This window comes from Pectinophora gossypiella, chromosome 14 (assembly GCF_024362695.1).
Source record: "Pectinophora gossypiella chromosome 14, ilPecGoss1.1, whole genome shotgun sequence".
NCBI lineage: Eukaryota > Metazoa > Arthropoda > Insecta > Lepidoptera > Gelechiidae > Pectinophora > Pectinophora gossypiella.
The window spans coordinates 8,575,913-8,602,562 of NC_065417.1; the positions used below are offsets into that span (position 1 = coordinate 8,575,913).

The 26,650-nt window shown below is 36.2% G+C and overlaps 6 protein-coding genes across 8 annotated transcripts; 5 read left to right on the forward strand and 1 right to left on the reverse strand.

Annotated features, from left to right (window-relative positions):
- Positions 1–12: 12 nt before the first annotated feature.
- LOC126372423 (histone deacetylase HDAC1) lies at positions 13–7,547 on the reverse strand. The gene is made up of 11 exons (XM_050018160.1): positions 7,376–7,547; positions 6,885–6,997; positions 6,659–6,776; positions 6,129–6,229; positions 5,504–5,747; positions 4,952–5,128; positions 4,495–4,597; positions 3,961–4,195; positions 3,283–3,372; positions 2,782–2,932; positions 13–2,174 (listed from the first exon to the last, which is right to left on the reverse strand). Exons 1-11 carry the CDS (start codon positions 7,422–7,424, stop codon positions 2,098–2,100), a joined length of 1,458 nt encoding a protein of 485 aa, XP_049874117.1. The 5' UTR covers positions 7,425–7,547; the 3' UTR covers positions 13–2,097.
- Positions 7,548–8,205: 658 nt separating this feature from the next.
- Positions 8,206–12,205, forward strand: LOC126372622 (ATP-dependent RNA helicase p62). Of its 2 annotated transcripts, none has more exons than XR_007567199.1 (6): positions 8,206–8,262; positions 8,463–8,537; positions 8,982–10,043; positions 10,221–10,459; positions 10,571–11,076; positions 11,249–11,391. XR_007567199.1 is itself a non-coding variant. In XM_050018448.1 (6 exons), coding segments are annotated over exons 2-6 (1,665 nt in total). In that variant the 5' UTR covers positions 8,209–8,262; positions 8,463–8,535; the 3' UTR covers positions 11,850–12,205. The 2 variants fall into 2 exon arrangements, 1 of the variants encoding a protein (XP_049874405.1); XM_050018448.1 differs by lacking the exon at positions 10,571–11,076 and adding an exon at positions 11,667–12,205 and having other exon boundaries at positions 8,209–8,262; positions 11,249–11,427.
- A 1,802-nt stretch (positions 12,206–14,007) lies between these two features.
- On the forward strand, positions 14,008–16,576 carry LOC126372711 (ATP-dependent RNA helicase p62-like). The gene is made up of 5 exons (XM_050018560.1): positions 14,008–14,343; positions 14,443–15,366; positions 15,467–15,699; positions 15,947–16,125; positions 16,349–16,576. Exons 1-5 carry the CDS (start codon positions 14,288–14,290, stop codon positions 16,505–16,507), a joined length of 1,551 nt encoding a protein of 516 aa, XP_049874517.1. The 5' UTR covers positions 14,008–14,287; the 3' UTR covers positions 16,508–16,576.
- Positions 16,577–16,946: 370 nt separating this feature from the next.
- Positions 16,947–21,083, forward strand: LOC126372621 (uncharacterized). Of its 2 annotated transcripts, none has more exons than XM_050018446.1 (6): positions 16,947–17,078; positions 18,028–18,195; positions 18,606–18,830; positions 19,353–19,508; positions 20,214–20,367; positions 20,776–21,083. In XM_050018446.1, exons 1-6 carry the CDS (start codon positions 16,998–17,000, stop codon positions 20,940–20,942), a joined length of 951 nt encoding a protein of 316 aa, XP_049874403.1. In that variant the 5' UTR covers positions 16,947–16,997; the 3' UTR covers positions 20,943–21,083. The 2 variants fall into 2 exon arrangements, with proteins under 2 accessions (XP_049874403.1, XP_049874404.1); XM_050018447.1 differs by having other exon boundaries at positions 17,056–17,082.
- A 160-nt stretch (positions 21,084–21,243) lies between these two features.
- LOC126372687 (cilia- and flagella-associated protein 100-like) lies at positions 21,244–22,873 on the forward strand. The gene is made up of 2 exons (XM_050018536.1): positions 21,244–22,086; positions 22,457–22,873. The coding sequence occupies exons 1-2, from the start codon at positions 21,244–21,246 to the stop codon at positions 22,871–22,873; spliced, it is 1,260 nt and encodes a 419-aa protein (XP_049874493.1).
- Positions 22,874–23,457: 584 nt separating this feature from the next.
- Positions 23,458–25,349, forward strand: LOC126372618 (uncharacterized). Its single transcript, XM_050018443.1, has one exon. It carries the CDS (start codon positions 23,524–23,526, stop codon positions 25,309–25,311), a length of 1,788 nt encoding a protein of 595 aa, XP_049874400.1. The 5' UTR covers positions 23,458–23,523; the 3' UTR covers positions 25,312–25,349.
- Positions 25,350–26,650: the final 1,301 nt, after the last annotated feature.

Sequence of the window (26,650 nt, forward strand, 5' to 3'; positions counted from 1 at the left end):
TAAAAAGGCCACTTTAGACACAATCTGTTATATTTAACAATAAAAAATAATATTTACAGTTCTCTTAATCCTAATCCGCATGGATAAAAAAATCGTTTCGATTAAAAAAACGAACATCACGGTTCCTAAAAATTAAACATAGAACACAATATTCCTATGTTTTTAAACCAATATCTATTATGAAACCACTCGATAGAAAAACTTCGTCAGATGAGTAAACTAAAGTTCAGGGCGCAACAGCAGACTCAAAGCCCTGTTAAATAGCAGTAGTAGTATACACGATTCTATCTTGCCAATTAAAGGAAGTACGAAATAGGATATTGATGAGAAGTAAACTTTAATTATGATATATAATAGTTTGTAGACAAGGAACATCGTACATCAGATTCTTTATATAATTAGTGTTAGTGCTTCGACTCTTAGGCGGATTAACCGAGCAAATCCCAAATTAAACGTATAATTCATCTTATATACGAAACTGTCGCAGGACTTATTTACCTAGAACATTTTACTATAATTAGAGTAATTCGCAAACTACGTAAATAAGGTGACAGAATAAAACTAACATGAAACTGCGGTACTCTTAAGTTTCCACATATCGTTTTGATTCTATCATGATGTCAAGAATAAATAAAATATTAATAATTCACATCACTGCATGGTCTACTAATGCTGGCAGACATGTGATAGATAACAACTATGTTATGTTATTAGGAAATCAGTCGTATATTATTGCAACGTTGAAGGGAGAGTTGGTAATGCAGGCAAGAGGACCTGTTTTCTGTCATGCGGATTATGGTCATAATTATGCTAGTGGGCTCTATCCGCGATCTTTATTCTTCTCTGCAAAGTATATCTGCATCTATTCGTTGAAAATCAAGTGTGTGTTTGGTGCGCATGCAGAGTAGTTCCGCCCGCGGGTTTAGACCCCCATGACAAGAAATCAAATCCTAAACCTCAAGGATTTTACCTAATTTAAAGTGTGAATTTCTTATCTGCCAAATATTACAATTGACGTCACACTCGTGTAATTATCTAATTTTAAATATAAAAATAATGTCTTCGATTACTTTTAAATTCTACTGCCAAATATATTTATTATAATTATACTGATAAATATATTTGTCAGTATAATTTATAAAAATCAGTACAATAATACCAAACAAATTGTATTGGAGATGTAGCAAGATACTTACAGTTAAATTCTTCCAAGCGAAGGCGTTTGTCAATTGTTCGATATTTTTTAATGTTTGATATCGACAAACGCCTTTGCATCATTTATCCTAAAAATTCATATCTACCCTACCTACAGATTACAAGTAAAAAATCCTAATACTATAGCGAATTGTGCCTCATTATTGGAGGTAAGTCATAACATCTTGTTAATATTGTTATTTCCAGTAGACACCTAATTTTATTTCAAGTGATACCTGTCATTTTCTTATAAGTCAAAAACGAAAGGGACGATAGCTATTCACTTGTCGATAATCCGTCCCTATCGTTTTCGGTGGATAAGAAAATGACAGAGGTAACTTCAATTAAAATTAGGTTTCTGCTGGAACCTGCACCAATATTACTGTAAAATACAATATCAGAGATCTTAGAGGTACGGGTATTATTCAATCACATGTGTATTCATTCCGGCTTATGTACGGTCACAAGCATTAATATGTATACACTTTGGTACCATGGCACATTAACTTTTTTGACAAATTGAACTGTAAATCTCACTAAATGTCAAATATGTTAGTGCGACAGAGTCCTAAAGTGGGTACATTATATTGCTCATGACTGTATGTATCTCAAAACTTAATTTTAATGTAATTGGATACAATTTTTTTATCCAACACTGAGGATAGGAATTGAGTGCTATTGCCATGTATGAATGGACTGTAGCAAACTATAAGTTGCGGTATAAAACTTATCTTTTACATTGATCGTTAAAGAATTGACATACCTCAATATAATAAACAGAAAAAGCTATTACATGTGAAGAAATATACCCGACTACATTCGAGAAATGCTAGACTCAGCTAATATACCGCGAGTGTAGTGAAATGCATCCATCCGTAAGAGTGTGAGGTACTAGCGCCCGCATCAGGGGTTAGGCGGGACTTCCTTCTTTGGTTCCTCCACTGTGCTTATGTTCTTTACGTCTTCTTTTGTGTCTTCAGCTGTAAAAAAACAAAAGTCGTTTATAATCTATGCCGTTTCGAGGTTTAGCTTTGAATAATTGGATAGTCTAATTACCCATTCCTGTAAGATTTTCCTGCTTGCAAGAAATTGCTCTTAGCAGTGCCACCGCCTGATGATGATGATCATAGAATAACGAATAAAACTACGTATAGAACAGTAACTCTCCGCCCCGCACCATTTGTTTCGGGCACCAACCTCACCGCCTCTGGGTCTTAACGGCCGTAAGCCGCTAAGGAGTAAGAGAGAGAGCGCGTAGACTTTCTTGTTCGCCCTTACGCGTTAAATTAGGTTAGGCGCACGGTAAGAATGAATTTTTTTGTCACGCTTGTTTCAATTGGACTTCGTATCAGAAGTGGTCGAGAATAGTTAGCACTTTCCACTCTTTTAGGAATGGAAAACATAGTTTTAAAGATGTGTGTTAAGTTAAAAATTATTCAGCTTCAAGGGAGTGTGGTAAAAAACATAGAATCAATAGAATAAATGGGCGTGTTTGTTTAATCAATCCATCCCAGGACTTCCTATTAAAAGTGTTCTACAGACGTAACTAGTGTATGTATGTATCTACATGTAACATTGACTACTAACCTTTGACTTCCTCCTTGACCTGCGCGCCGTCCTTGTCGAGCCGCGGTCGTTTGCGTGGCTGAGGGTTGCGGTAGGAGCGGTTGTCGCGGCGCCCGCCCTCCCCCTCGTCCTCCGAGTCCGACAGCTCGCCGTCGCCGGTGATGCGCTTATCCTGTCATTAAAAGTCACAATGGTTAAAAAAAATAAATAAATGTGTTGTGTTGTTGTGTATTATGTTGTGTTTTGTTATATGGTGCTTGTTGTTGTGTGTTATAATATGTTGTTATATGTTTATAAATTCACCCTCATTCGCAATTCTCATTACATAAATCTTCACGTTGCGTCTCGATTTCTCTGTGACTCTCTAGATCATTCAAAAAACCCTGCCCCGGTACCGCTTCTATCAGTTTTCAATTTTATCGCTTACTACTGCTTCGGAATGTGCAGCGCAAAAAACATCAATACGGTTCATGTCATGTCTGACTGAAGTCAGACCTATTTAAAAATAAAATAATAAATTACCTTTTCACTTTGTGGGAGCCTCTCATCTTTGTCCACTTTGTCTTCATCTTCAGATTCATCATTTACCGCGTCCTCTGGTATGGCTTGAACCTATGACAAAATACAATTTATAGGCAAACTATCATCATGACAAACGTATAACATATCGACATTGACATTGGTATTTTATTTTGACTGTTGGAATCATACAGCAACACGAGGCTTCGGGGGACCGGTTGAAATCGACATTACGACAGCATTTAGTTTTTATCACTGTATTACCGCCAACTATTCTCTAGAGGCTGCAAATACAGTGACATCGTACGAAGTCACGCGACATCGTCTAAAATAGCCCCGCTCTTGGGGTTTGTGTCTCGGCACATTGAACCCCTTGAGAGCACAACGCTTTTAATTGGGTAGTTTCCTAGGACAAAGATAACTTATGAAATTGTGATTACTAAATAAAGACAGATCTAAAGGTGACAAAAACGTTTTCTTTTTTCTATTTAACTTATTTATGAATTTTAATAAAGAAAAATATAATAATAAATGCGACATTTTGTCACGTTTTCATACAAATTCCATAGTAATATCGTGTTTTGACGTTTTGAAACTACCGTATTGGTACTAAGGCTAGCTTATTCTGATTCTAGTCAGAATAAACCTTCAACACAATTATAGATTGAAAAAACTGTGTACCTGTACACCGGGCGCATGCGGCAACATTCTCAGGTTCTCAAAGAGTCTGTTCTTAATTTTCTCGAGATATTCTGGCGTGTTCTGGTTGGACATATTGCTGGGTGATATGTGCAGTTTGAAGTCTGGGCCAAAGTACTCGAAGTAATCATTGTACGGCAGCTCATTCGCAATCTCCACTCCCAACGCGACAGACGTCTCGTAAGTCCAGCAACGGGATACGTTACGGATTGTGTACCTGTCAATGACATGCATATATGTATAAGAAAATTGAAATTGAACTGTGTACATAAAAAGGATAGGAACAAATAGCCTATCTATCTAATTTCTACAAATATGAATATACAGGGTGTTAGTGACATCGTACTGCATACTGAAGAGGATAATTCAGACCATAATTCTCTTTAGTTTTTTCAACACATTCCTTAAGTTCAAATTAAAGGAACAATTTGCGGTACATCAACTATATGCATACTTTTTTGGTAAAATCTTGGAGAAAGGTTAAACGGCATATATTAGCGAATAACTAAAACTTACCCGCCGCCTCCGACCAGTAGGAACGGCAACCCGAATCTCTTGACGAGCTCCACGCAACGCCCGTGACCGCGAACAGTCAAATTGAAGCATCCTAGCCTGTCGCCTAAAAAAATAAGAATGGTCTTATAAACTACACTTTCACAACTATCAGGTGAGATTGTGGTCAAACACAAGTCTATATTATAAAAAAAAAACAAATAATACCTAACCAATTAAACTAAACATTCAAAAAGTAATTAGTTACTATTATCTGACAAAAAATTTTGAGGCATATTCTATCGCATTGCACGCAAATACAGCAACTTCCTGGGGCTGCAGACACTTATATGTTTATTTATGTTTTACATTACTAGTTTTAGGTTCAGATTGTAGAAAAAGAAGAGATTGGAGAAGAGAAAGAAGAGAATCAGGGATTGTAGACGAACACAAAAATATTTTCAATAAAGAAAATCCGTACCTGTGAGCGAGTCAGCGCCGCACTGTAGCACAACAGCGCTAGGCTGGAAAGTCTCCATGACCTTCGAGATGATGGGCACGAAGATGGACTCGTAGGATTCATCATCCATGCCGTCCCGGAGTGGTATGTTCACTGCGTAGTACTTGCCTTTCCCCGCGCCAATGTCGCGGAGATCACCTGCCAAATCATAATATTGTTAGTATTCTCGAAATACTGTTTGCTGCAAATTTAACTTGATGCAAAAGAGAGAGAAAACAAAGATTTATATCTGCAGCAGTTTACTCAAACTGCTTCTTCTTAGAAGTTTATTCATCCACTTATATTTTTCAGTTAAGAAACAAAAACATACAGTTATTTTTTTACGGATAGGTGTCAACACTACATTATCATTAGGAAACCTGTTTTGTTTATTAAGAGTTCTTTTAAACCTAACTGCATAGCTAATGATTATAGGCTTAAATGACGTGAAATTATGTGTTTCTCCCATTGTTACAAATATTATGAAGAAATTAAATAAAAATACTTAAAAAGGTAATTTGCAGACCAACTTACCAGTTCCAGGGAAATATTCTCCATATTTATGGAAGGACACCGTCATCACTCGGTCGGTTGTGTAGAACGCTTCCTCAACACCATCACCATGGTGGACGTCAATATCAATGTACAAAACTCTCTGGTGATATTTCAGCAGCTCTAATATGCCGAGAACAATATCATTGACATAGCAGAAACCAGAGGCTTCGGATTTCTTAGCATGATGGAGACCGCCACCCCAGTTGATACAGATTTCTGAAGCCTGTTAAGCAATTTATTCTTATTAAATACATATTTTTTTCATTTAAAATATATAGTCATTTATTTGTTGATAGTTCTTTGATAATAATAACATTGTTTAGAGAAACAAGTGCTTATTATATGCATATGGATAGTGAAAGTGAGGGACTTTGAATGTTTCATGTGCATATACCTTGCTGATGTATGTGTGTTTATAATAGATCTCTGTTACTAAATAAGTGATTGCTTGCTTCTTAATGGAATGTAATTATTATAGTTGTTATACTGGTAACCCTTCACTAAAGTCATATTATAAAAAAAATAAAAAATTCTCAGCAAGACTAGAGGTTCCGCCTCAAAAAGTAGGTACTATGGGACCGTCAGAATGCATGTAGATGTTTACCTGTTTATTCAGCTTAACGGCAGCAGCTACTGATCCACCAGCAGATAGTTGACAAAACTCATAGAGACCATCAAATACTGGACAGTCCTCTCCTACATTGACTGCAAATAGACATGTTTTGTTTTTCAAGTTTTCATGTTATTTAGTACCTACCTACATATAAATGATTGTGTTATTTTATGTGATAGCTTCTTTAAATCTCTTAAGAAAGATAAATACAAGGTCTGCTTAGGTACACTTTTAAGAAAGAAAAAGAAAGAAAGAAAGAAAATATTTATTATTAGAGGACACCACAGTAACAATACAAACACAGTAGGGGAAAAAAAAAAAATACTACACAGAATCACAATTATTAACAAAAACGTAAAAGAAACAGAAAAATAATAATATTATCATAGTGCTCTCATTGATTTGTTTATTTGTACTGATTACAAGCAGACATTTAATAAATATATCAAATACAAACAATGAAGATAAATTATAATTTCAACCAAATAGTATTCACAAAAATGTTATAATAATCTACTTACATCTCTGCATCTGTTTGTTGTATTCTGACATGTTGTCTGGCCTGATTGAGCGAAGGAAACGGATGTAGTCATCTGAGTGGAACTTAGTCATCTCATCGGCAGTTGCCTTATGTGGTCTCTGAAATTATTTGTAATTATTAATGCAATGAATACATAAATTAATCTGCCTTATTCATATTTCATCAAATAATAAGTATTTTATACAGAAAAACAACATTGCACTTACATAGATTTCCATTTTCCTGTAAAGGCCATAATTTAGAAGCAAATTATGGGTCATACGTATGCGGTGCGGTTTCATAGGGTGCCCTTGGCCATAGTAATAATTGCCAATATCGCCTAAAAAAAGTATATAAATAAAATAAAGTTCTTGTTCCTGTTATTTACTGATTTCAACTTCATAAAGTAATGTTACTCAGTTCATTTTACGGCTTGACACATAACAGTCTGTAACACACATATCAACTTGTGAATAAAGACGTTTCGACCAATGGTAGAAGAGTATGCAGTAGAGACGCCATGAAATGAAACGTGCAACAACTCAATAAAAGTGTGAATATGATTTCAAACGCTGCATTTACAAGTCTATAATGCGATAACAGTATTTCAATGAACAATGCTATATTATAACGGTAAGCGATCACAATCTTCAATATAATGTCATTTTAGTGGCGATTATCATCTCGTGGTGGCGGGTAACAAACTTTGTATACTTACTGTCGTAGTAATAGCAGACTCTCTTTTTACTGTGCGGTTGCATAGCCATTTTGGTGGATAATTAATAAATTACAAGCACTACAAAGAAAGAATATAGTAATAAAATAAATTACAAATAAATTATTCGATATGAAGCTGCACCACTTCCAAGTCCGAGGAATGAACGAATGAATTAAATCAGAAATGAGTGAGCTGATAGTAAAGCGAAAGACTCCATTCCTTCCTGATTCATTCTTTCAGCTGTATGTTCTTTTCTTGAATGAGCAGGCAATAGAACACAGCCATACAGCCTTATCTAGATTTGAAGTTTGAAGAATCCAATGATATTTGATATCATTTCGTTCTCTCTCGTTCCTACTCATTTTATTTTAAGTTACGTTAAGTTCATTTTCGGTGGATAAGACCTTTGAATCGTTCGTTTTTTTTGTATAAATATATTTTTGTCTAGATTCTTACAGCCTGTGTAACTAGGAATATAGCTTTATTACCTAACCTTTAGTATTTTTTTTAGATGGTACACTACGTTCATATTCTCTTTTTCAACTTAAGCTCTTGCTTTCTTTCTTCTTTTCCATAACTTGTCATCTGCCCGCCCATAAGAATATTACCTCAGAATACAATAGAGAATATTACCATCCAAGTTGTCATCAAGTATTATTATCGTGCTATATAAAGCGCCCTTTTTGAATGAATGAGAAGCAACCGAATGAAAAAGGAATGAAAATAACAATTATGTCATTCCTTTCTAACTTGAAAGAAATTTATATTTTGCTCTCTTTCTAGCGCGATATTCACCTAGTCGATAAAACGTCGTTCTTTTTCGCTCCACTCCATCCCGTTCTTTAGTTAGTTTTACGTCATTCTCTTTCTCCAAAGCAGTGGTCAAGGTAAGACGTGTGTACTTATAATTCGTAACTTGTAACTTCAATAAAAGAGCGGCATTTCTCTTAAATTGCCATTGGATTAGAAATAAATACTGTACTTGTTAGTTCTATCAAGGTAACATAGCGTTTTATTGTTAGTTCAATTCATTTTTGTTGTATTGAATGTTCATCTATATAAATCTGTTCGTCCATTTTACTTTCAGATCGACCCTGCTTCATTGAATTTAGAAATCTATATTTATTGGGAACATCACCGACCCAAAACACCATCAAAATATGTAAGTATTTGTGTTTTAATATTATCTGAACTATTATTTGTTGATTTTTGGTACATATTTGGCTATTCGTGTAAAATTAGTGCATCTAACGGAACACCATACCGTTTTCGTTCTTAGATTATAGGTATTTAAAAAAAAAAATTACCCTACAATAAAACCTTCATAAAATCGCATATCTCTACTTTGTGTCAAGTTCTACAAGTACCTACTTGAATAGGAAATTATTGATTTACGTTGAACTTCGAACTGCGCATGCCTCAAATCCAATTCCTAGAAGTGGCGTAGCCATTTTGTGAGTTTGGATTTCGTAGTGCTTTGCCTACCGCGTTTTACAGCACGTCATACTTACACGTGTGGCACGTGTACACGTTTTACTTAAGTACCTACTTAAACGTATGAATCATATTAAATAGAATACTAATGTGTTATCCATTTTAATTTTAGGTCCGGAAATTGGAGCAATAGCCGTGAAAACGGTGGTTCCAAGTTTGGGAGCGGGGGCGGTAGTCGATTCGGCAGTAGCGGAGGCGGACGATTCGGCAGTGGTGGAGGAAATGGAGGAAGTCGATTTGGAAGCAATGGCGGTGGCAATAGCAGATTCGGGGGCGGTGGCGGTAAGAAGGAATTTTCTGGTGGCCAGAACATGCGTCGTCCTAACTGGGATAGTCTGACGTTGCAGCCATTCAACAAAGACTTCTATAACCCACATCCATCAGTGCTAAGTCGCTCATCCTACGAAGTTGAAGAATACAGGAACCAACATGAAATCACTATCAGTGGAGTTAAAGTCCCCAACCCAATTCAACAGTTTGATGAAGCTAACTTCCCAGACTATGTTATGCAGAGCATCAACAGCATGGGTTACAAGGAACCTACACCCATTCAGTCACAGGGCTGGCCTATAGCTATGTCTGGGAAGAACTTGGTAGGAATTGCCCAGACTGGGTCAGGAAAGACCTTAGCTTATATCTTGCCTGCTATAGTTCATATCAATAACCAGCCTCCTATCAGGCGTGGTGATGGCCCAATTGCCCTTGTCTTGGCTCCAACTAGGGAGTTAGCGCAACAAATCCAACAAGTAGCTACTGATTTTGGCAATGCAGCATATGTGCGCAATACGTGTGTATTTGGTGGTGCACCGAAAAGGGAACAAGCTCGTGACTTGGAAAGAGGAGTTGAGATTGTGATTGCCACACCTGGAAGGTTAATTGATTTCCTAGAAAAGGGTACTACCAACTTACAGCGCTGCACATATTTGGTTTTGGATGAAGCTGACCGCATGTTAGACATGGGTTTTGAACCCCAGATCAGGAAAATCATTGAGCAAATTCGTCCTGACAGACAGACTTTAATGTGGTCTGCAACATGGCCCAAGGAAGTAAAAAAATTGGCTGAAGATTACTTGGGAGATTACCAGCAGATTAATATTGGATCCCTGCAACTGTCTGCAAACCATAACATCCTGCAAATAATTGATGTTTGCCAAGAACATGAGAAAGAAAACAAGTATGTACCAATTTGTTTATATTCAATTTTTAAGCTCTTGCTTCATGATGATTTTGATTTATGTATGACTTTTTTGATTAGAATCACCCCAATTTCCTCTAAGAAGATCTGAATCTTCTCAAACAAAGTAGTGAAGTGTTGTTAATAAAAAAAATCTAATAATTTAATATTTTTTAGGTTAAATGTACTATTACAAGAAATTGGACAAAGTCAAGAGCCTGGAGCAAAGACTATAATCTTTGTTGAGACAAAGCGGAAAGTTGAAAATATTACTCGAAATATTAAGAGGTATGGATGGCCTGCAGTGTGCATGCATGGAGATAAGACACAGCAAGAAAGAGATGATGTTTTATATCAGTTCAAACAAGGACGTGCCAGTATACTAGTTGCAACAGATGTTGCTGCCAGAGGATTAGGTAAGATGGAATATCGAGATATTGAAAATTTATATTGTTCAATGTTATATGCTAGTATAATTTCATGACCATTTCATAGTTGTAACTTTAAATATTTTTTTATACTTTCAGAGGCACTGGCGGAAAGTTATTGTGTTCTAACAGAATACTGCCCAAAATTTATAGGCATGTTACTGCACTGGATTTGTAGATAAAATATACTTGTCTCATGCAGTGGTATTTTATCAGAGAATGCAATAACTCGTCAAATTAAGGTGCCTCGACTGTGCCTTTCACTATGATGGGACCTGAGGCCGAAGCTTGATGGTATGTCCGTAAAAACGGATACACTTGAGAGTTGAAGAAAACCTGGTGATGCACTGAACTGCTATGACTACATGTCTCTTCAATGATTACAAAGATTGTTAAAACACATGGTGCATCGTTGAAAAACTTGACCGAAGTTGTGATGATCTGCAAGAGGTCAAGGGTTTTCTGTTTCGGCCGAATGGAGTTTTCGAAGGGGCAAGAGATAAACAATTGATAACTTAAAACATACGCCCTTAGCAAGACTCCAGGGTTCTGAGTGAGAGGCAGATGTTGATTGTAATTGATACTTGTTTGTGTAACTCATTCATGTAAGTAATACAGCTATGAGTTACCATACTATTAAGGTCATGACTAACTGAATGCTTTAGCTTACATTCTATTAGAAAGTTTGCAACAGATATTAAATGTTATACTCTGTTCTAAGCTTCCTTACTTATGTGTAGGATTTTGTACAACATACTGACAAATCCATATTTACAGATGTTGATGGTATCAAATATGTGATCAATTTTGATTATCCTAACTCTTCTGAAGACTACATTCACCGGATTGGTAGAACTGGGCGCTCACAAACAAAAGGCACGTCTTATGCCTTCTTTACACCGTCGAATTCACGCCAAGCTAAAGACCTGGTCTCTGTACTTCAAGAAGCCAACCAGGTATGTAATTATTTTTTTATACTCTTATTTCCTCATACCTTTGGCATGGGTACGTTTCTTAATGGCGTGACATGAATGCAAGTATGAGGTACATGAATACAGCTACATGCCTTCGGTGTTCACACAATTTTTGTCTGGATCCCATCCTCAGATGCTGTTACATTTAATTTTGATTGTTATTATATAATTGGTCCTGATATATCTTCAAGGAAATATTTAATGTTGTACCTCTTTGGCAGGTTGTCAATCCCCAATTACAAACCATGGCAGAACGTTGCGGCGGTGGCGGCGGTGGGTGGAACAGGAGCCGCTATGGTGGCGGCGGTGGTGGCCGCAGCGGTGGTACCTTCAAACGTGGCTCATTCGGAAGAAGTAATGGACAAGGGGGCGCTGGCCACAAGAGATTTAACAATGACTATTAACTCTAATTGCCCTAGACATAACATTAATATAAGCAGCAAATCCTCATAGGAATACTTTTGTGTGGAAGTGTAACTGTAATAGTTAAATGTAGAAATACTCGTCTGTTTGCAGTTGTATGTCAGTTAGCTTAATTTAAACCATCCTAAGTGTTCTGTTGAAGTATTTTTCACTGTGATAATTTTTTGCTGTGATTCAGGTGAGGATTAGCTAATTTATTTTATAATACATTGTCCCAAAAATCTCATGAGGCCCGGCTCTCGTCTATAGGAAATTATTTCACCGATTATGTAACTTATTCTGTCATTCCAGTTGTGGATTTAACTTTAATATTAAAATAAATAAATGTATGTACCTACTTCTATCTTTTCTTTACCATATTGCATTATCTGCATTTTGCAGAATATCCTGACGTGGCGTGTGGTGAACGTTTTTGATCAAAACTCTTTTGCGCTGAAAGGGTTAAATTTAGTGACTGTCAGGATGGCCTGTCACTATTATTTAAAAGCTAGTGCTTAGTTGGTACCCTTGAGTTAAAGAAAATTAAATTTTTAGGTGACGCGCCATTCTAGCATCAGGATCGCTGGTCACCTATGCAGTAAGAACAAACTGCGCACATTTATAAAGTTATTTACAACCAATAGTTGGTAGGTACTAACTGGTACCTTCATATACGTAGTTTTGGAGCTCAGTTATTATGGATTTACTATTTCCATGTCGTAACGCCTACAGAATTAAATGAGCAATTCCGAAATTGAACACAAGCGATATTCTATCAGCAGGCGCCACCTAATAAAATTTATTTTTAAAGTTATCTTTATATTTAACTGGTACATCATCACAGACCTACGGGGTGTAACGCAGATTACGCAGAACCCTTGCCTTGGGATACGGGTGAAGACCTCAACGGTTGCAGAGGCGAAGATGGGAGCATCGGTACGGCAAATGTAGATTATTTTCTTTAAATCAAGGGTACTAACTGTCTAACGATCGGTGCCAACTGAGCACTAACTTTTAATAATACAGGAACCAACATGCAATTAATAATTACTTCGATGTAAAATTAGGGTAGTGACAGGCGACATCCTGACGGTCACCAAAACCATATAGCCACAAGTAATCATCATAGACGACTTACAGCTACTGTTGTACGCGGAGTCAGATAAATATAATGATGAAACTTATGGTAAATCGGAACCCCTCAGTCGCATTTGCTCGTGAACGTGTTCTACAAAGAGACGTTTGTGTTTTATCTTTGTATCTCAGGATTGTATTCGCTCCCAGCCCAGGAAAGAAGCAAAAAAAAAAGAAAAAGTCATCGCTGTTTTGTCAAAATATTTTTTGACAGGGGCTTTTTGGCGGGAAACGGGAACGGGACAGTTGCTTTCTTCGTTGAATAATCTAAATAATTAATACGAAGTGGTGTTTTGTGGTTAATGATCGCATTAAGTTAGTCGGAAGACATTCGCGAGTGTTATTATATTGGAGTATTCAATAAACAAAGTGTATCTGCCTATTTTCGCTTCGTGTCAGGAAGCCGCTTCATAACTCAAAAGTTTATGCGGACTTTTGAGTTAATTCGTTTGGGGTTCGGAGTAGGAGTCTACTCCGAGGGTGGGAGCTTAGGTTTCATCATCATCACCTTTCATCATTTCATTAATCATCAAGAAAAAAAATACGTCAGACATGGCTGTATGGGCATAGTTCCCTTTGCCTTACCCTTCGGGGAAAACAAAAACAAAAAAAAAAAAATATATTTTTTGACAGGCTTTTCGGCGGGAAACGGGAACGGGACAGTTGCTTTCTTCATTGAGTAATCTAAATAATTAATACGAAGTGGTGTTTTGTGGTTAATGATCGCATTAAGTTAGTCGGAAGACATTCGCGAGTGTTATTATATTGGAGTATTCAATAAACAAAGTGTATCTGCCTATTTTCGCTTCGTGCCGGGAAGCCGCTTCATAACTCAAAAGTTTATGCGGACTTTTGAGTTAATTCGTTTGGGGTTCGGAGTAGGAGTCTACTCCGAGGGTGGGGGCTTAGGTTTCATCATCATCACCTTTCATCATTTCATTAATCATCAAGAAAAAAAATACGTCAGACATGGCTGTATGGGCATAGTTCCCTTACCCTTCGGGGAAAACCAAAACAAAAAAAAAATTTTTGACATAAGTACCTACGATACGATTGACCTGCGAAGAACGAAGCTTATGCACGCTGTATTGTATTTTTTTTTTCTAATTTTACACATATGTGATTTATTAAGTGAGAAGTCGACTTGTGAAACGAAAATATTAAATACCGGTTAAAACAGTCCTACGGCTTGCAAGATAGATTTTGGACTAATAAAGATAACTTCATTATAACCTAACAAATTAGAACATTTTATGGTTGACTTGAACTTTAGCATTATAGCTTTCTAAATCTTACTTACTTTAAAATGATGTCTTTGAATCCCATAGTGAAACTCTTAAGACGGAAGGAGTTAACGAAAGTGTAAGTTTATATAACAATTATTGTACTGTGAAATCCACGTTACAGTAATATTGTCGAGTGTTATAATAATTCATAATATTTGTATGTTTTTGTTTCTAGGTTATATCAAAATGTGTATCAGTATACAAGAGATACATCCCTGATTAATTCATTTAAAAATGTTGGGTTACATTTTTCTGGATCTAGTACAATACCCAGACATATAAGAACAGTTTGTAGTCAGAGATTCTATTCTGTAAAACCAGCAGCACAAAAGGAAGATGATAGCTATCGCAATGAACACAATGTCACTGTTATTGGGGATGAGATACCAAGTCCATACACTGAAATTGATAGTAGCGGATTTCCAGATTATATAAAAAACTACTTAAAAAAACAGCAAATTATCAAGCCTACAGTGATACAAGCACAGGGATGGCCTATTGCTTTAAGCGGACAGAATTTTGTTGGTGTTGCTCAAACAGGTACTGGAAAAACACTTGCTTTCCTGTTACCAGCTGCAGTTCATATCAAAGAGACGCAAGGAAGGAAGGGTAGAGGCCCGAGAGTGCTAGTCCTTGCACCAACCAGAGAGCTGGCTAGACAAATTGAAGTTGTAGCTAAGGATTTAGAAAAATTGTTGAACATACGCTGTGTCTGTATATATGGTGGAGTCAGCAGGAATAGCCAGATGGCTGATTTACAGCCTGGAGTTGATATACTTATTGCCACACCAGGAAGGTTAAATGATTTTATTGTCAGTAAAACCGTGTCATTAAGTAGATGTACTTATGTAGTCTTGGATGAAGCAGACAGGATGCTAGATATGGGATTTGAACCACAAATCAGACAGGCATTAGAAGGGGTGCCTCTTGAAAGACAGATTTTGATGTTCTCTGCAACATGGCCTAAAGAAGTACAACATTTGGCCAAAGATTACTTAGGAGATTTTGTACAAGTCAATGTTGGATCCACGGAGTTGTCAGCAAATCGTAACATTGAACAACTGTTCCACTTCTGTGATGATTACAATAAACTAGAGAAGTAAGTTTTTATTCATTATCTTTTGTCTCTGTTTATGACTGTTGTTAAGATTTCATTCTTATGGTTGTCATTTAAAAAATAACTTTGTAATATTTTCCAGGTTTAAATCCATCATGCACAATATATCAGGTGAAGGTTTTGGAAAAATTCTAGTTTTTGCAAATACAAAGAAGTTTGTGGATAAACTTACATTAATGCTTAGAAGAAATGGATGGCCAGCTGTTGGTATACATGGTGATAAGACTCAAGCACAGAGAGACACAATAATCCAGAAATTTAGAAGTGGCTCCACAAATATTCTGGTAGCCACAGATGTTGCTGCTAGAGGATTAGGTAAGTAATACATTTTTTTGTCTTTAGTTTCAGTCTCATTGACATGGTCCTTTACTTACAGTTTCTGTGGTATAAAGCAAAACTCTAAACTTTTCAAGTTTTAGAAGTACTTTTGTAATGTTCCATTTAAAAAATATGTTGGTTTTTGACATCAATCACTTCTGCTTAGTCAGTTATTGATTAAAGATCTTCTATCTGTTAATAATTCAGCAATTTAATTTCTTTTTCTTTTGTTTGGTTATTTCAGATGTCGATGGTGTCACACACGTGATAAACTATGATTTCCCTAATACCTCCGAGGACTACATCCATAGAATTGGACGAACTGGTCGACAAGATAACAAAGGAGTCTCACATACATTATTGACTAGCGAAGACGAACGACAGGCAAAGAATATAATTGCCGTATTGAAAGAAGCTAATCAGGTAAATTATAGTTATACGAGCAACACAGTAAAGCAAAAAGTGTATATGTACATATTTACCCTGCTCATACTTATTTAAATAAATACAAAAACAACTGTTGGTCAAGAACTTGAAACAGATTCTTTGTGTCTTTTGTAACATCTCTTGGAGGTACCATAATTGAAGAAGAAATAAAGCCTATCATAACATATAGTTATATCATAACAATTATTATCTTTTTCAGGAGGTTCCCCAAGATTTAGAGGACATGGCCCGGAGATACAATAGTGTGAAAGCATATGAACAGCAGGAAAAATATAAGCAAAGACAAAATAGTTGGAACTCAAACAAGAGATGGAACAAATTCCGCGCTCCGAGACAAAATACAAAGTTTAGATATTAAATATTGTAATACAAACGTAGATAATACTACCCAAACTTTATTTTGAATATACTTCATGTTGTAGATTCATTGTTGTTTTTATTTTTAATTGCTAAGACATACATAGAGTAGGTATACCCATAGTAACTAGTTACATAAAATATGTATGAACTTGTCAGGTATAGGCTTTTTTAAGTGTAATAGAGCCTATTATTACACCGCCATGTCCCTTGAAATCATCGCGATTTCTCGGGATGATTTCAAAAGTAACATATTATACTGCGGAGATCCGTTTCGCTCTATGCATTGTATTTATCAATGCAAGGAACGCTGTAGAACATGTTGCTATAGTAACCATTCAGGTATAGTACGTTACTATAGTTACAGTTACCTACTACTGATTTGTTGTCATTATTGACATTGTAGGTAGATGATACCTGAGGGCCATATTTTATAAAATTATGCTGTAATAAGTAATAATGAAAGAGTTATTATAATAACCATAAGAAACATGGCGAATTTAAAGTTGCCCGAGCTAGATACGCGAAGTGTATTAGAAGTTGTAAATGAAAATTTTCAGAGAGTGGGATATGTAAGTATGTAATAAAAGTGTCCTTTACCTATTCCATTACTTACTTACGGTGGTTTTATTGTCATGCGGATTCGTTCACGCACGTGGTATGGGCCCGCAAGTACAAAATTTTACGTCTCATTTGCCGAAATAGTAGATACATTGGTATTTACGTTGTGTCTGGTTGAGATCTCCGTTCCGGCAGGCGACAAAGGTTTCTATGTAGGACCTGCCGTCCTGCATCTCGCGTGCGTACATCACGCTTTACAATTAAAATACAATGTAAAAAAAGTTGAGGGAAAATCCGCGCGACACTCAAAGCGCCCTTAGAACAAGTAGCTAAAGAAAGCAAGTTTCGAAATAATATAATAAGTAATACATAAACAGCATCACCAAGCCTGTGCGTGACACTAACATTTAAGTTACGCGTTTTCCGAATAGGGGTATCATGGATTACCTAATGATGGGTGAAAATAACCCACCTACCCGCTCACCCTTAACTGGCTATACATACCGGGCGAGAACCCTCAGCGCTCCCCATATGTTCGGCCAAGTAGTTAATGCCATTTGCGGCAAATCTACAATAAGTCAAGTCAAAGAAAAAGATTGGTATAGCCTATCCATCGTAGGACTTCAATATCAAGAGCGGCTGTAAGCTGTTTACTGGTGGTTTGTGGCCCTGCCGCTGGCCAGTGGCGGCCTTAGTAAAATATTCAGGTGGTGCGATAACTCAAAGGGGCACCCCTCAGCGCCTTAAAAAAAAATGTTTAGGGGCACCCGGTATGTGAAGCTAATCCAATGAAGTTAGTTTTCGGCCAGGGTGAACCAGTCTTGGTTGATTTTCTCTCTCTTAAGCCTGTCTCTCTTGCTCTAAGTAGTGAGCTAGGTAGGTAGTCATCGCCAGACTACGTTGGTGGCCTATTTATTATTCTGTAGTATTAGTCTTCTGTAGTGTTAAAAATGATTTCAGAAAACCTATGCAATTCGTATGATTTATACTGGCGAACATACTGTTACCAAGAATCTAGTTACAGAGAAAATTGGTAAATCTGTGAATTATGTGAACTCTGGATATTGTGACATACCTGTGAATGGAGTACTGTTGGTGTATGATAGCTACTTTGTCCATGCTATCGAGGTATGTATACTTACATTTATTTATTGCTAAAAGAGAATACTAGGGTAGTCAATCCATAAGCAGCTCTGCACGGCAACCACGCTGCGCGTGGCGCGAATTTTATGGTTAGCGCAGAACCGGAAAGAGAAGTATAAAATAGAGGAAGCCTATATCTAACAGTGGGATGAAACTGTGGATCAATGGGTAATAAACATAATTTAAGTAAGTTGGTCTAACAGGAAGTTGTGGGTAGGTACTTAGTTTATCTTGCGATGGATGTATCTACCTCTGATTAGCCCGAATGACTTTACCTCTGATTAGCCCGAATGGGATGTAGCCGTGAGCTTATGTTATGTTGTTGTTATGTGTTAAGTAATTAGTATTCGACACGATACAACGATTATGGTGTGTATACGATATGTCTGGTACAGGGTTCAGAAGATAGCGTCTTTAGGCAGTTGAGGTTCCTTTACAACATCGAAAAGCATTGGATAGAAAAGATGAATAAGGTAGATGAAGAGGAGGAAGCCGCAGCGGCAGCGGCGGCTGCGGCTGAGGGACTGACCATCCTCAAGGATGAAGAACAAGCTCCGAAGGAAGAGAGGGTGATGTTCCGCAGACTCAAGTTACTTATGGTTTATCATTCAATAACCAAGGTATTAAATATACAATTTTGTTTTTAACTTTTTAGTTTAGGTATTTATGTTTAGGTGGTTGGTGTGTTTGAAGGATGGCGTGAAAGAGAGGAGGCCTATACCCAGCAGTGGGTGGACACAGGCTGAGTAGATTTGCGTAAAGTCACGGGTTCGAAATCAAGACCTGCCTTTCTGTATCTGTTGTCCATATTTCTGTATCTTGTGTCTATTGTAAAAGCCCCCCCCCCCCCCGGACATTTCATACGAAACACACAGACAGAGTCGTTTTACAGACACGTTTTCGTACACGCGTATCTGTGGTGTGACGTCTAACACCCATACAATTGAAGACTAAACTAAGAGCGAGGGGGGTAGGGGGGTGAGGTAAACCTAGCTCAGTCGCTGGTGGGGAGTTGCCGTTCTATAACTATCAGCCGTTGGTGGGAAGCAGAGAGTTGCCGTTCTACTTGTACGTAGTATTATTCCTTATTCTATGCCATTGTGCTCAATATATATCTATCTGTCTATGGTATCTGTTTCCAGCTAAAGTTCAGCGACTGGCGCGCCCATTACGCTCGCCCCGCTTCTCTGGTTGGCAAGTTGGACCTCTACGGACCAGTGTCGGAGCACATGGAGCAACTGCGGGTTTGCCTCGACAAGATTGCCAAATTGATAAAACTTTCCACCGAGATCGAGAATGTAAGCACAGATGTATGGATTAATTAAAAAGGCCACATTGGAGCAATTTATCTAAAAAGCAATATTGCTGACATTTGTTGGCATTACGCACTTAATTTTATTTAAGTAGGTACAGAAATGTCTAATTGCAATATTGCTTGTTTAGTTGAATTGCTTCAATGTGGCTTGTAGTCCTCTAGATTTATTGATTCAGCATCGGGTAACAATAATGTTCCTATAACTAAGGATCAGGCATGTAACTGACTCTGTATCATCATAAGTTTAGGACGAACATTTTTTAATTTGCATTTTAATTTAAGTGTTCTTAATTATTTTGTTTCTTACGAGACTTATTTTTTTCAAAATGTATCTATAGGTAGGTAAGTACGTTCTATTTTTAACGCTTATGTTTGTTACGAAGATTTATGACTGTTTTTATTTAGAAGATAATTTCTGTTTAAGTTTTATAGATATTTATTTATACTTAGTTTTATATATATATATTTATTAATACCTAGATATACGACATCGTAACGAAAGCATTAAGAAATGATTCAGATCATGATTCTGTATTAATTTCAAGTGGAATTTTCCTTCGCAAAAGTATAGAATCTAAAATATTTTTTAAAAATTAAAATAAGATCATGAATCATATAGTCATATTTATATACAAATAATTTATTTTTTAGTTTCATCTAATTCTGATTTTATTTCTTTACTTACTAGCTGTCTTTCGAGGGCCTGAGCGCGAACGACCCTCATATGGAGGCGCTTCCGGAAGTGGCTTTATTGGACTTCCTGCTGCAGTCACCATTCACTATAGAACTGCACGAGGTCTCATCATTTCATCGTCGAGTCGATGACTACGTATTCTACTTCGGTAAGTCATTTTTTTTAAATAATGCACCTCTACCATACACACAAATAACACCTACTTACATACATCCTTATTTATCAAGTACCGTCATTATAATTTACGATTACTTAGCACCTACATTTACTTGTGATGACAATGAGGCACATTCCGGGCCAAGTTTCCCAAAAAAAAATATGGCGCTGTAAAAATTTGCCTATGTATTACCTCATGGATAACAGATATATGAACATTCGGCGGCCGAATATTCGGCGCTTCGGCCGACAGCAGTGCCGAATATTCGGTATTCGGCCAAATCACCAGTCCATGTTTAAATGGCCGGAAAGACAAGCAGCTAAACCCGTTTCAAGTTTTTGTTCGCTCTCAATGTTTTTGAAAATGTTATTAAAATGAAATAATATTTATTACCTACAGAGCAAGTCTGGCCGCTTCCAACGGCGTTCACGCCACGTCACTTGTACAAGTTAAAGATCGACGATTCGTTCGTGGAGCCCCTGCCCGTGATGCCGTGGGAGATTCAAGAGGCAGATGAAGAGAAAGAAGGAGAGGGGCAGGACAAAGGTAGCTCTTCCAGTGACTAGAGTCAGTCATCAAGTAGACACGTACAGTCTGTCCTTCTTCATAATCTAGACAATTCTAGTCAGTTTTGTAACTCTTAATTCATTTGTATGTTATAATTAAGTCTATATACCTACCTTAATAAAATATCATTATTATCGTAATTTTAGTTTTATTACCTTTCGATGAGCTTACGTTATCTGTGGTAATCTGTAGTTGTTCAGCACTCAGGACAACACTTATTGATCAAACAACACAAGTTGTTGTAGAGATAGTGATATATTTCCAAGAGCGACATAAGTGAGTTACATCGTATTGTGTAACATGGAGAGTGCAGTAAAAAAAACAGTGAAAAAAGAAACGAAAAAAGTAGTCCCAGGTGTGAAACTTCCACCGATCGAACCAGTACCAGATGACGATGTAAGGACCATCCTAGAAATCGATCCTGACTTCTATTCGCTGATTCAAGGTCGACCTATCAGACAGAATAAGTCTATCTCAAAGTACAAACAGGATATTAAAGATCTGGCTTTGAAAAGGACTCTTCATGGTTATCTCGTTGATGAGATTATAAGGATTGAAAGAGAAATAGAAACTGAAAGAAATGTATACGAAACAGCTTACAAACACTTCGAAGAATGTCAGCACAGCTTCGATAAATTCCTTGCTTATGACAACGACAAAACTATAATTATAATGAAAAAGTCTGACAATTTTGCGAAAAATCTGGCAAATGAGATAGAAGAACATAAGAAAATAAGTTACGAGCTGGCTTCTATTAAGTCAAAGTTGCAGTATATTGACGAAACGCTGTTGATTTTATTGTCTTTCGAGAATTTTCTCCATAAAGCTGCGCCTATTTTATGGCAGGAAAGTAACAATGTTAAATTGGATACAAAGCACACAGAGATAATTACAAAGGAGAGTGACATTTTCTCTAAAGTTGATGTGAACTTTGTAAAAGAACGACTAAGCGAACTGGCTGTTCCCAGATTGTATTTTGAAACTCCTAATCAGTTACTCACCATTTTCGATTTGCTTGAAAAACAAAACCTAAACTATTTGTTAGTAACTGAAGAACTAAATTCTGAGAAAAATAAGTTTTTGAAAACGAAGGATGCTCTAAAAACTCTTTTATATCAAGAGTTAGAACAAATTCAAAAGAAGGTAAGTTTAAACTGTTGAAGTCACATTTTAAGTAAAAATAATAGGTAAGTATTATCTAAGCAAAAAAATCGACTTCAATATTTAAATAAAGTCTAATAAAGTGTAAAGAATAATATTTTGTCAGTTTACACTAAAGAAATGTATTCAATTTAGTGCGCATGCCGACTGCAACTAGTTTTTATATAGAACTACCTGTCCCGGGGACATATAGGTTCGCAGAGGGGAACGACTTTCTTCCGTGTTGCTGTATGGATTTTTTATTTACACAAACATAAGTTTTAAGAAGAATTTTTATTTATTTTTAATTTTATTTCTGATGGTCATAATATCGTTAGGTAAGTTCTATTAATTAAGTGTTTACCATTTTTAGATACAAGAGATTGAGGAAATTATAACTTGGAATGAAGATCGCGAAGCCGAAGTGAAAGAAGTATTCTTCAGGATTTTGGGTGAAAAAATTAAATATATAGTATCGTCCCAATTGGCTCTGGAGCTTTTAAACTACGTAGAATATGCATATGAACTGTTGATTACCCCGAACGATACCAAATTAGGGACTTTGGAGATGACTCTGGCTCTCGAAGGCGAGTACAATAATCTGATGCTGGGTTTGTCAGTGTTTGACTTAGATATGGTAAAACAAATTGAAAAAGAGATTTACGAGGAAGGTGATCTACAGATAAAACAAGCCAAAGCAGCCCATAAATTGCTTGAAGATGTCAATAAATTAAATAGACGACTGAAATCTTCTTACGAACCATCTAGAAGAAAAAAAAGTGATTATTAAACAAACCACTACCGCTATATAGGTGAGTATGATGCAGTATGCAAACTCATATAATATACTGAACCTTGTACCTCTACAGAGTACGTTTTTATGACCTCTAATAAGGATCTCTATTTGCCTCTATGTATTTATACACAAAGTAACAAATATCCTCCACAATGAGATAATTCCAGCAACATTAGGTATACATACATACAGGCTGTGAGGTTCCACCATGGATGGATGATGAAAGTGATAAGTAAAGAAAATATACTTAAATCACTAGGTGTGATAAGTCATAGTGATAACACGGACCTCTTGATGATAAGTACTGACACGGATTTTGAAAAGGTCACTATCATCACAGTCTAGTCTATCGTATGGCGCAGGCACGTGCAGGCACACAACATAGAGAAGTTTGTTTTTAAAACCTGTATGTCTGACATTGTCCTGTGACAGTTCATTTCTAATTTTCAATCTGTTTCGTAATCTCTCAAACAGCTAGTTTCAGATTTTGTAGGAATATTTTATTTTGCTAAGTAATTGTTGTTAAAAACATATTGTTGCAGAAGTATATATGTACGTGTATCCCTTAAATAGTTTCAGTTAAATTTTTGTAGGATTATTTTTACTTTGCTACTTAAGTAATTGTTCTTGAACACGAAGAAAAAATGAAGAACTGCTTGCACAAACCACGGAAGCCAATGGTTCCTTTAAAAACTTTGGACATTATATTTAGGCGCCGCCACCTTAAAAATACACAGTTTTACTTTACTAACCGCAAACATGCGTTTACGGAAGATAAGCCGGGCCAAAAAAAGATTACACCATTTCGCATACCACGATCACAAAATTTATTGTCATATATAAAGTACAGTGATCGGAAAGAAAAAGCTCTTTCTAGACAGCGTATAAAACAACCACTTCATTTAAAAGATAATCTAAAGATTGCAGCAACGAGAGATATATCTAAAAGACTTTTCATACAACCAGTCCCAGATGATGTAAGGGCAGTTGTTGAAATACACCCTGAATTTTATACAGTCATAGAAGGACGTCCCTTACGTTTTCACGATGATATAAAGTCATATTTATTCAACATACGGAATTTTGCAATGTATCGGCAGCAAATAGGTTACCGACGTGACCTTATTTTAAAAATAGACCAGACCATGATAGAAGAGTCAAATTTATATGACGAAATATTGGAAAATTTGAAACAACATATAAAGAATTTTCAAAAATATCTAACTGAAGACTACAAGGATGCTTGTGCAAAGGTTTCGATGGCTGAAAAAATCTATGAGGACCTTCTGGAAAAAAGTTCAGAGATTCTTAGCTATATTACGCAGATTACCATAATAAACAATATTATATTTAAACTGGATTCAATTAGAAATGTGTTAAAAGGTTACCGAACTTATTTATTATTTGCTGCTCCTCTTTATTGGAGACAAGAGTTTGATGAGTCATATAAAAGATTTGACAGTAGCATGTTATTGATACGTAGTGAAGAATTTATTACTGAAAATGATTTAGTTGATACTTTAGATATAGATAAAATAGTGGAAACAGCAAGGATAGAATTGACAAAACCTTATTTACCACACATGTATTTTAAACAACCAAACGAGATGTTGTACTTATTTCGTACCATGGAACTGCAAAGCAGAGAATACTTAATTCAGCTTTCGAAGTCTGATATTCCTCATAGAATGTTGCAATCACGAATTAAAAGATTAAAGTTATCAACGAAACAGGAGTTAGATTTATCGCAATATTATATTGACAGTGTTAGTAAAGAAATAGAGAGAGAGTTATATAATGAGATCTATCTTCAAGAAAAGTTTTTGAGAATACTGAATGGAACATTTTACGACACTATAGCTAGTCCAGACGTATTAAAATTGAAGATTTGTGTAGAATATGTCTATGAACGAATACTTGGCAAAAGCGACGAAGGACATGAGTGTCTACGTGACCCCATGAGGATTTTAGAAGTAATGTATGAAGAATATAATTTAAAGCTTGACGGTTTGGATTTCAAGATTGTTAATGAAGCCCGCAGTGATTTCTTTGCACAGGATTTAAAGATGATGCGCGATGCATATCACGCCCAGAGAGTGTTAAGGGAGTTTAGAGAGATGACAAATGCTATGAATAAAGCTTTCTTGCCACCAGCTCACTTCACACGTCCCGTAATTGGAAAATTTCTCAATAAAAAAGCCAAATCTGTTGCTGCTGCAGCTGAAAAAAGAAAGGCAAGGTTTGCAAGTGGCGACCGAGTCAGACATAAGAAGTATAAAGTAACTGAAGAACAGCGTGAAGATTTATATCTATTTACGGAATGGTGTGATGCAATGAATCCTGCGCCTTTTTTGAAAGATATTGAAACTTACATAAAACCTACATTTGCAATGGTTACTAAGTCAACAGCATCTCGGTTAATCTTTGAGTAGTTTTGTATGGTTACATTATTTTTTAGTTTAATATCTAGTTTTTGTTATGTGCTTAGTTTAAATAAAGATTTTTGTCTAATATGTATTTTTATTTTCGATATCAAAATTGTGTCTATGTCTGTATTAGTTTTGTAATAGTGTGCGTCATTACAGCAGATGAACTTCAAACCATATTTTATCATTGCAGCACGTTCGTTCAGTCTTGGGGTCCTACCCAAGTTGCAAATGTTCAGTTTTCGCTACTGGCCGCGCAAATCGAGAAAAGTCTCACAGTTACGCATCGTGCTTGATGAAGTTGTTCATTTAATTCGAAGTTTCGAATGGTACATAGCATTGGATTCTACACATCGACTTGGCTATGCTTTCCGATCCGCTTCTGTTCAACGTTAAATCCGTGCTGCTCTATGATAATTAATATCCGTTAAATAGATATATACTAGGCACATAATACGTTTTTAATGACCTGAAATTAAACCCTTTTTTATAAGACTATCTGTGGTGAGTTCTATATAACACTTATGGACCTAGTATTTTAGTAATTATTATAATACCTACTAATTTTAAATTTAACCGTGCCATACGTTGGTATATGCTGTTACTAAGCGCTAATATTTTGCAAACATTTAAGGGGCTTTTTTAAACAAAGAGACACGTATTGATCTAAATTTTCTTTCTACTTGAAGAACCCCTATCGCCTGAGTCAAAGACGTCTTCTAAATCAGTTTATACTTGAGGTTTATACCCTTAGCAAGATGGACCTTCTCGCTCCCCCCAGAAGTTCGTGTGCTCTATGGTTTATACTGGCGGTACTTTCAGATATTGCTGTAAGTAGACTTTTTCTGAAAGTACTTGTTTCGAATGTCTCGTAAAAGTTACTGGCTGAAGTTACTGGTCTGATTTTGTCTTTGTTTTCAAAATAAATGTACATTGGGGATTTTTTAAGTGAAATACTCTCTCATATGTCTTAACGACATTTACCTTCGTGATATAATTTCTTAAGTAATTTATTTTTATTACATATGTTTTTGAGTTTTTCGAGTTGCAATTAATTTGATATAGCTATATTTTATAATTAATTCAATTAGATATAATTGATTTATTGGAAACAAGCATGTATCCTAAAAAGGAAATAATGGTGGAGGACATCGTCTCTAAACAATGTTCTACTTATTTGAAACTAAAAAAGAACATGATGCCATTAAAAACATTAGACCTGATTTTTAGACGGCGAAACGTTGAAAACTCACAATATTATTTCACCAATCGAAAACATGCCGTGGAAAAAAAGCATCCGAAAAACCGACAGGTTCGATACTTCTGTATGCCCCGATCCGATAAA

Coding starts and splice junctions, on each gene's coding strand:
- LOC126372711 (XM_050018560.1), top strand. CDS start 14,288: ATGATGTCTTTGAATCCCATAGTGAAACTCTTAAGACGGAAGGAGTTA. Junction 15,367..15,466: donor GATTACAATAAACTAGAGAA/GTAAGTTTTTAT, acceptor AATATTTTCCAG/GTTTAAATCCATCATGCACA. Junction 16,126..16,348: donor TATTGAAAGAAGCTAATCAG/GTAAATTATAGT, acceptor TATCTTTTTCAG/GAGGTTCCCCAAGATTTAGA.
- LOC126372687 (XM_050018536.1), top strand. CDS start 21,244: ATGGAGAGTGCAGTAAAAAAAACAGTGAAAAAAGAAACGAAAAAAGTA. Junction 22,087..22,456: donor TAGAACAAATTCAAAAGAAG/GTAAGTTTAAAC, acceptor TACCATTTTTAG/ATACAAGAGATTGAGGAAAT.
- LOC126372622 (XM_050018448.1), top strand. Junction 10,044..10,220: donor GAACATGAGAAAGAAAACAA/GTATGTACCAAT, acceptor AATATTTTTTAG/GTTAAATGTACTATTACAAG. Junction 11,428..11,666: donor TACTTCAAGAAGCCAACCAG/GTATGTAATTAT, acceptor CCTCTTTGGCAG/GTTGTCAATCCCCAATTACA.
- LOC126372621 (XM_050018446.1), top strand. CDS start 16,998: ATGGCGAATTTAAAGTTGCCCGAGCTAGATACGCGAAGTGTATTAGAA. Junction 18,196..18,605: donor ACTTTGTCCATGCTATCGAG/GTATGTATACTT, acceptor TGTCTGGTACAG/GGTTCAGAAGATAGCGTCTT. Junction 19,509..20,213: donor TTTCCACCGAGATCGAGAAT/GTAAGCACAGAT, acceptor TTTACTTACTAG/CTGTCTTTCGAGGGCCTGAG.
- LOC126372423 (XM_050018160.1), bottom strand. CDS start 7,424: ATGGCTATGCAACCGCACAGTAAAAAGAGAGTCTGCTATTACTACGAC. Junction 6,998..7,375: donor AGTCTGCTATTACTACGACA/GTAAGTATACAA, acceptor TACTTTTTTTAG/GCGATATTGGCAATTATTAC. Junction 5,748..6,128: donor CCGTTAAGCTGAATAAACAG/GTAAACATCTAC, acceptor ATTGCTTAACAG/GCTTCAGAAATCTGTATCAA.
- LOC126372618 (XM_050018443.1), top strand. CDS start 23,524: ATGAAGAACTGCTTGCACAAACCACGGAAGCCAATGGTTCCTTTAAAA.